A 9,314-nucleotide genomic window follows, 5' to 3' on the forward strand; every position below is an offset into this window, starting at 1 on the left:
CTTTAAGCACTCTAATTTGTTCAAAGTAAACGTACCGGCCTACCTCGACACTCAATTAAGAGCACCGCGATAGGATTAAATTGGATGTCGCCTTTTACAGCTAAATCCACCGGTAGGACGTTTCATAACATACCAGTTAACACCGCGAAGCAATGAACCAATAGTATGAAACACAAATTCAACTACGAGCTTTTTAACCGCAACAACTTTAATATACGCTATTGGAGCTGGAATTACCGCGGCTGCTGGCACCAGACTTGCCCTCCAATGGATCCTCATTAAAGGATTTAAAGTGTATTCATTCCGATTACGGGGCCTCGGATGAGTCCCGTATCGTTATTTTTCGTCACTACCTCCCCGTGCCGGGAGTGGGTAATTTGCGCGCCTGCTGCCTTCCTTGGATGTGGTAGCCGTTTCTCAGGCTCCCTCTCCGGAATCGAACCCTGATTCCCCGTTACCGTTACAACCATGGTAGGCATAGAACCTACCATCGACAGTTGATAAGGCAGACATTTGAAAGATCTGTCGTCGGCACTAAGGCCATACGATCAGCAAAAAGTTATTCAGAGTCACCATAATTAACGATGGACGAGCCACCGATTGGTTTTGATCTAATAAAAGCGTTCCTCCCATCTCTGGTCGGAACTCTGGTTTGCATGTATTAGCTCTAGAATTACCACAGTTATCCAAGTAAATGTGGGTACGATCTAAGGAACCATAACTGATTTAATGAGCCATTCGCGGTTTCACCTTAATATGGCGTGTACTAAGACATGCATGGCTTAATCTTTGAGACAAGCATATGACTACTGGCAGGATCAACCAGGGAGCTTCGTTCATGTTTTATTAAATAAAACATTTAGAAATCTCTTTTTTACACTAATACAAAACATGTTAGCTTTCATCATATAATGTCAGACTAAACAGTTGTAAAAGCGGTGCTGAATTGAAACATAAGTTTCTCACAACACTTTAAATTTGTTGATAATAACTATTTATTCACGTACAAGTGAAACGATATATTCAAACATCCTCTCTGATTTTGAAAACTTCAACTCTCGCTAGATATTAATTCTAAGCGACTTGGTTATTTACACGTAAACGTGCTTTTAATATTACAATTATAATATTCTTGCTCGGAAACAAGTGAGTCGATAACTCAGTATTGAATAAGTGTACATATTCTACATGAAAATATACACAATTTTAAACGCCAAAGCGATTACCACATAGGAGTCATTCAGTCATAGACATCGACCCGTGGCTGTGATGCGTTCAGACATACTGTTTTTATACTAAGCATAATAATCCTCTCGTAGTCTAGCAGCATTTAAGTATTAACTGAATATACTATATATACTATATACTGTGCGCTGCTGATATTACTTCTTTCAACAGACTACTCTCTCATATAAATACGAGCAACGAAGAGCACCTGGTAGTAAAAATTAAGTGACTCAGCTTATCCCCACTCTGGGTGGATTCGTCCGTAATACCCAGCTGTTCAATTGCTTAGCATCTGATGTAAAATTATACATGTTGAGCTTTCATGTTATGAAAGGTTAAAAATATTATTATTGATTTTGTTAGTAATAAGAGGAAAAAGATTTCATTTTATATATCAATAATTGGTTGAATTCATTCAATTTGAGTAAACCACTTACTATGATTTTTTCCATCATAATCACTAATAAATCAACTATATTCGTCTGCTGATGAAAAAAAAATAATTAAATTACTCAATTTTGATTTTGAATCATTTAACAAATTTTTTGAATATCGTATTATTAAAAGCGTATCGACATTTAATTCATAAAATTTGAGAATTCTACTTATCTACTTATTTCACTTGTAGTTGTAATCAATCCATAACATCATGTTACTTTACTACATTAATAATTTTATTTTATGATTGAGAAATAATTACACATAGTTATACAACTAACCGCTCCGAAAATATGGTTCCATATTAATCATTTACAGCTGTAATAATTCATCGATTAATGTTTGTATTTTAGAAATTTTTATACTTAAAATTATTATAATGATAAAAGTTTTTTGTTATTTTGACTGAAAACATGGCATTTGATAAACGGGAGGTCAATAAGCAACTAATATTTTCATTTATTTATCTATGAATCCCCAGTCCATAGTTATCTGTTTAGTTGTGGCTTTCTAAATTTACCGACTATAAGTAAGACGTAAAGCCTACCAGCAGTTTTAGACTATTTAATGTTTGTCGTATTCCACAATCCGAACAAAAACAGTTTCACTATTAAAAATTGCGCCAAGTCCACGTTCATAAAACTCATTTCAATAACATCTGCACTTTGCAAAAAAATAAGACTCGTTACAATAATTTTCATTCTATACAAAAAAAGTTAAATACAAAAAATACCAAGAAACCGTCATAATGTTGAAAAAATTGAAAAAATTTTTTGAAAATTTAAAAATTAAGAAAAAATTTTTTTATCGTACTTGGCGCGCGTCATTGAGTACCCCAAATTTTTTCAGGATACATGAACATCCTTTTAATGTTTCAACATTTATAAGTAAGTCAACCTATAAAATGCATAAATGTAATTCATGAAATATTATTTTATGATACGTTTAACAAAAGTTAGGTAAAATCAACATGGCATACGTATTTTATTTGAAATTTTTAAATTCTCCGCACATCGTTTATGATTTCAATAAAACGCCCTCTCCTGTTCGGTTATGCAATTTACTTACAAGTGAATACGCCTGCATACGTTGACTCTGTCGTGGAATCACTGCGAAAATTGAGTTGATTAAAAAATAAAACGTATGGCCGACTAAATTGAGAAAATGCGGTGTGATTGCCAATCAAAATGTGTTAATTACAATTAAACGAAGCATGATCAAGTTTCTTCATGAAAGCTTAATGACGGAACTGAAAAAATTGAATTAAAAAATTTTGTGTTATTTCAGATATCTTCACCAGACTACCATATTGACAGTTATTTTCACTAAAAATCTGAAAAAATTTTCGAAACGGATTTTTTCACTGAAACTGATATTAATCCAGTAAGCAGTGTTTTTAATTCGTTGAGTATACTTCAATGATGTGAATCTATAAACATAACAATGTATGAAATCATATATTATATAATTATACATATTTACATTACATAAATTCAAGCGAAATCGTTTTTTCTCGGGTTGAAATTCGTCCGAAAAAATTTGGGGTACTCAATGACGCGCGCCAAGTACGATAAAAAAATTTTTTCTTAATTTTTAAATTTTCAACAAATTTTTTTCAATTTTTTCAACATTATGACGGTTTCTTGGTATTTTTTTGTATTTAACTTTTTTTTGTATGGAATGCAAAAAAAATAAGACTCGTTACAATAATTTTCAAAGTGCAGATGTTATTGAGATGAGTTTTATGAACGTGGACTTGGCGCAATTTTTTACAGTGAAACTGTTTTTGTTCGGATTTCATATCTTTTTGTTAAGTGTAATTTTTTGCTCGCCTCTTAATACATTCTTAATTTTAAAATTGAACTTTTCCCGCGCAAAATTAGAAATATGTAAATAAATTAATTAATGCAGGTAAAGCTATTATCATATAAAAGGTTATTTGTTCGTTAATTTTGAAAATCAAATCCTAACAAAAAAATTAAAATTCTGTTTCTCTCATAGTAGCTAGTAGCATTAAAAAACTTAACGTGACTGACCCGTGTAAACTCTTCGATTTCAATCAATAAACTAGCTTATCAATGGGGATTTAAAATTTTTATGTATATATAGTTAAAGTTTAACATTTTTTTGAATTAAAAAAGTTGTTAATCTAGATTTAATGCTCTATTACACATTAATTTAACAATAACAATCATTATTTTGGTATTGATAAACAATGATAATGATACTTTTAACATCAATTTATCATTACCGATATAATAAATTTCATTTTTATAATGATTATTATTGTTATTGTTACAATGACATTGTTGTTAATAAAGGGGACAATGCATCATACGCATCATTGTAATACCTATGGCCTAAAAATTACAATTATTTGAAGTCCACTTGATTGGATAACAATGCAACCTATCGGCAACGACCACAAAATCATAGAATGGTACACTATCCAATGGGAATAACCTCTGATTATGATTGTCCATGTACAAAAAACCTTTGTTCCAACTTCAAATTGTTTATTTCTTGTAATTTCAATTATAGAGCTCACAGGACAAAAGGGCAACGTGTAGTTTTTAATAATTTTATAATAAGTTTTATTTTAATAAAGTATTGAAATTTTTTGTTAATTGTTATGGATTTTTTTTTTTTTTTTTTTTTTTTTTAATAGTTCGTAGTATTTATGAAAATAGAATTGATGAAAATAAAAATAAAAATGTACATGCATTGATTAACAATTCTCTCGATATTTTTAAAAAATTTAGAATGAAATGAATATTTATTAGTTACTTATTTATTTACTTAATGACATTGATATTGGCTGACGTCTAACAATTTTTTTTTAATTATTTAAATTAATTAAATAGTAATTCCTAAAAAATTACACCCGTAAATTTTTTAATTTTTTACACATGAGATGTGCTTGTCACTATAATTTTCAAAAGACCGCGCTAAAAGTCTATATACGTAAAGTTGACGCATGCGCAGTGCAAATATTTAGAATGCATACATACAGCTAATTAAAAATGTTAATTAAACAACAAATAAAAAATGTGAAGTAGGAACAAATGTTAAATATACATGAACAATCAAAAATAGAGGCTTGATGACCCAAATTGCTACCAAAATATTCAAAAATGCGACAGGGGGGCTAACTTAAAGGTACATTATTAATAAATTCTTTTTAAAATAAATAAATGGAGAACGATCAAATGTTGAGAGTGAATAATAAAGAACAAACGAAAAGCTGAAAACGTAATAGAAAAAAAAATCAAAAATTAAAAGAAAAAAATTTGGGGTTCTAACTTCAGTGAGCTATCCCGTTGAATCTACAGTTTATGTAGAAATAATTCCAGTGCACTCTGGTGGTTGTAGATGCAAGCTGTGAATTAACTTTTTTCAGTGTAGTTGCGTATCTATAGTAAGATTACTACACATTTTTATTTTATCTAGTCTGTGGCGGTGACTTTTCTCCATGAAAATAAAGTCAGTATCGAAATTTCTGGGCTTACTATAGTTTGTGCTGATAAAATTTAATAATTTTAAGTGAATTAAATGTTATAATTGATTATAATTAATTAATATCAGTAAAATAGAGTATGACTTACTTTTAAGATATATCATTTTGGAAAAAGGAGTACCATATAATTAAATAAAATTTTGCAACCTCGAAATACCATTCTGCTTACAGTTAACACAGTCGGTAGTCTGGCGCTCCGTTTACAACGGAATTTTTGAACGGAACTTGGCGCCAGATTCTACCAATCCTGTGGATAAGAATGTTTAGTAGTTTATACGAAAAATTTTTTATTCATATAAAAATTTTAACATTATTAATTTAAGGTTTGTACTTTTCCCGCGCAAAATTAAAAAGTCACAAATAAATGGATTATTGCAGGCAAAGATATTATTATATAAAAGGTCGTATGTTCGTTAATTAAAGAACTCAAACCCTGATCAAAAAATTAGTTTTTTTTTTATAGTACTAGTAGCATTAAAGAACTTAATATGACTAAGAATCGTTTAATCTTCAGTTTTAATCAATAAACCAGATGATAAATGGGAATTTAAAATTTTTTATATACATAAAGAAATTTTTAACGCTTTTTTTTATCAAAAAAATTGTTAATTTAGATTAAATACGTCAATGCACAATAATTAAATAATCCCTGATACAAATATTGATTGAAAAGTATTGGGAATCAGTCACCCTATGTGAACTGTATATCTATATATACATGAAAAAGAATTGAAATTATTCAAAAGTATTCTAATTTCATCATTTTCAATCCTTTTCAATCAATATTTTTAACCAGGGATAACAATAATTATTATAGTAATAATAATAATAATAATAATAAATATTAATATTACTATTATTTGTAACATCAATTTATTATTACCGATATAATTACTTTTAATATATTGTAACTATTATTATTTTTAGCTTTGTCGATATTATAATTTTAGTATTATAACTATTATTATTTTTATTATTATTATTATTTTATTTGGACAACAAATTGCTTCCAAAGACGAGTGTTTTTTGCAGAATTGCTTGTTTTTTGAACAATGAATTTGGTACGAGACTTGATTCTGATCTCGACCTTTCTGAAAAAATTATTGCTGCCATGAACTCAAAAAAAGATCATGATAATACCTTAGCCTCGGAGGTAGAAACGAATCGTTGGACAAGAAGAAAAGTTCCTTTTGCAGCAATAACTTCAGATTTATTAACTGATTTTCCTGAATTAACTGAACATGAACTCAAAATTCTTTTTACTGGATCATATCAAATATCTCAAGCGGTGTCGTACTTAGCTGAAATGATGGATGAAAACGGAATGCTGAAGCTTCATTACTTACTGATCACTCCTAATATTATAAAATTTGAAGTCAGATCTCGACAAATTAATTCAAAAACATATCGTTGTTTTATTGAATATCAGCCAAACAAGAATGATATCTCTGGAATAACTCGATATTGTTGTGACTGTGCAAATGGTAGACGTACTGTTGGATGTTGCTCACACATTGCTGCTATTATTTATTATTTATCTTACGCTCGATTTTAGCTAAAATTGTAAAACCTGCTGAGATACTTAGTCGTCTGTTTATAGATGAGAAAATTAGTGTCGTAGTGAATGAAGACAGTGATGAAGACTAATCAAGTTATTGTTTCTATTAAAATTTTTATTTTTGTTGTATCCTAATTCAAAATTATTCCCGGTTGTCTGGAAAAATATAAAATTCACCTCTAAATGTGTTTTGAATTATTTATAGCCTTTTTACATACTTCATGTTCCTGATTTATTATGTTTATCTTTTGAAAAGATAAATTTCTGTTAAAAAAGAAATTTTCTACGTACTTTTTCAAACAAAAAAAAAATAAAAGTGCGTTAAAACGCCGAATTTCAGGAAAAAAATGACTTTTTAATTTTTTTGACATTGTTCCACCACTTCAAAAAATCTGAAAAAATTCCTGAGTGTCGAGGGGTGTAAATTTCATGTTCTGACAAATTTTGGTGATTGACATATTTCAAAAACCCTTAAAAAAACAAGATTTGAATTTTCTTTTCTTCATTAAAAATCGACTTTTCGTTGAAAAACGATGATTATACGATATTTTTATGTTTAAGGATCCTAAGAATAAGAAAAAAAATCACCATCGATTAACTCCGAATTTCAGTATAAAAATAAAATTAAAATAAAAAAACAGGTTTTTTTGAAAATCTCGAACGTCGTTTGAGTTAAAGGGCTAAAAATTGGTGTGAATTATTTTTATTTGATGCCAAATCGATCCCCTAAGTGTGGGTCAAAGAAGCCATCGGGGCAGATTTCCCATATTTAACCGGCTATGCCCTTTAGGTGAAATATATGTGAAGCCAATTTTTTCGTGATGTGATTGGTTGAATATATCATAAGAATGAAAATATATGCAAACCCTATAGTCAAGGCGTGCGCAAATTTAAATTCTAGTCCTAATATTAAAATAGAGATGAATTGTAAGTGAAATCAATTTATTCGTAATGTGATTGGTAAAAAATAACTATTCTCATTCTGATTGGTTGAAAGTAAATATAATATACATAAACTACATATAAATATATCATGACAATAAATACGAGGCGTGCGCTTGCGCGCTCAGATTAAATTCTAGTAAATAATTAAATTTAACGTTATGAAGGTAAGATGCCATTGATGAAGCGCTGATGTAATAATTAATCGACTTCACTCATTTATTCCTGAAATTAAATCATTATCAATATTATTTATTATTAATAAATAAAGCAATAATCGATTAATCATTCTAACTTACAGGAAATTTCTGTTTAAAGTCAATTAGAAATATGTAAATGGAATGCACTTGATGAATATTCATATTCCTTCTTTATGTGGTCACGGTAAAGTAAAATTGTATCTGGCTCACAGTTCGCAAAACTTCTAACACTATCTATCAGTTCAAAAGATTTATCGAAGTAAAGTGTAATCTTTTGTAATTGCATATCCCCATTCTGTAAAAATTTATTAATAAATCATTAATGATGAAATTCAATATGCGATGCGAATTTTGAGCTAAAAATAATAAAACTCTTACATAATCAAAACATTCAACTTTTGGTTTTTTGTCTCCTAGACCCTTTGAAACAGCGTCAGATATTTCTTGAGCAGTGTAATTATTATTGGGAAAAATGTTATTTTCACGCAAAATTTGATTCATGTTATACTTATCAAACAACTCGAGTGACTTGTAGAAATATTCCAATTCATCGACACAAATTCCATCGTTTCTCCATTTTAAGTGCAAATTTTCAATAGGTCCAGGTCGTGTATAGCCTTCAAGACCCCATTTTTTTGTCAATGTTTCACTAATTGGTGATATGTCTTTATGAAATTGATCATAGTTGTTGCGGCATAAATAGGTTTGGTTTTGGACCCAGGATTTGAATTCTTCGATGTACCAGGAGTTGATAGTCGACAAATCACATACGTCATTTTTATAACAGATGTGTGGTTTTAATTGTTGTACAAAGATATGGGAAACATCATTCTTTGAACTGAAAGTTGTAAAAATTATTATTAATAATAGTTATAATTATTCGACTCTTAAGTTAAGCCAATTTTGTACATACGTTTTAGCGACTGATAGCACCACAGCAATTGTAGAAATGAAGATGATGTTTTTTATAAAATTCATTCTTACTTATCAAGTTGCAATAATCCATAATATAAATTTGAAGATCTTTATATACTGTCTGATAGGTAGTTGACCTCTTAACATCAAGAATCTTTGGAAGGGATTGCCATGTAATAAATTCGAAGATAATCATGAATTAATTATGGAGATGAAACCTTGTATCGGTAAATAAACAAGATTCACAAGTGAATGACCTAATCTCAGTGTTCGTCATAGGTTCAGATGTTTTATAATATTTAAATATTCTCAGTTAAATAATTCATTAATACTTGAAATATTTCTTGGCTGACCTCTTCTTTCTGATCATGGTTAAATAACCTTGTAAAAGAGTGAGAAAGTTTCACCTTATTATTTGCTAAGTGATTTTTTATTATAATTATTTTTTAAATACAAATGTTATAGAAATCTTTTTCTTAAAATGACGCTTTTACTCTAGCATTTCAAAGATTAATCG

At 29.2% G+C, this 9,314-nt stretch overlaps 1 protein-coding gene and 1 non-coding gene across 2 annotated transcripts in view; both read right to left on the minus strand.

Moving 5' to 3' along the window:
- LOC141537046 (small subunit ribosomal RNA) overlaps positions 1–829 on the minus strand; it is a 1,906-nt gene extending 1,077 nt beyond the window's left edge. The window contains exon 1 of the ribosomal RNA XR_012480838.1: positions 1–829. This exon is cut by the window's left edge and continues 1,077 nt beyond it. This is a non-coding gene — a ribosomal RNA (small subunit ribosomal RNA).
- Positions 830–7,801: 6,972 nt separating this feature from the next.
- LOC141536865 (ribonuclease T2-like) lies at positions 7,802–9,110 on the minus strand. The gene is made up of 4 exons (XM_074257644.1): positions 8,796–9,110; positions 8,261–8,720; positions 7,982–8,177; positions 7,802–7,907 (listed from the first exon to the last, which is right to left on the minus strand). Exons 1-3 carry the CDS (start codon positions 8,858–8,860, stop codon positions 8,001–8,003), a joined length of 702 nt encoding a protein of 233 aa, XP_074113745.1. The 5' UTR covers positions 8,861–9,110; the 3' UTR covers positions 7,802–7,907; positions 7,982–8,000.
- Between the last annotated feature and the right edge of the window lie 204 nt (positions 9,111–9,314).

The sequence above is a fragment of the Cotesia typhae genome, unplaced genomic scaffold (assembly GCF_013202065.1).
Source record: "Cotesia typhae breed Kobodo isofemale line unplaced genomic scaffold, CoteBio_Ctyphae scaffold_45, whole genome shotgun sequence".
NCBI classification, from domain to species: domain Eukaryota; kingdom Metazoa; phylum Arthropoda; class Insecta; order Hymenoptera; family Braconidae; genus Cotesia; species Cotesia typhae.

Bases quoted from the DNA above. Each gene is read 5' to 3' on its own strand.
- LOC141536865 (XM_074257644.1), bottom strand. From the start codon at position 8,860: ATGAATTTTATAAAAAACATCATCTTCATTTCTACAATTGCTGTGGTG. The intron at 8,721-8,795 runs GTATGTACAAAA...TACAACTTTCAG, and splicing joins GTGCTATCAGTCGCTAAAAC to TTCAAAGAATGATGTTTCCC. The intron at 8,178-8,260 runs GTAAGAGTTTTA...AAATTTTTACAG, and splicing joins AAGTTGAATGTTTTGATTAT to AATGGGGATATGCAATTACA.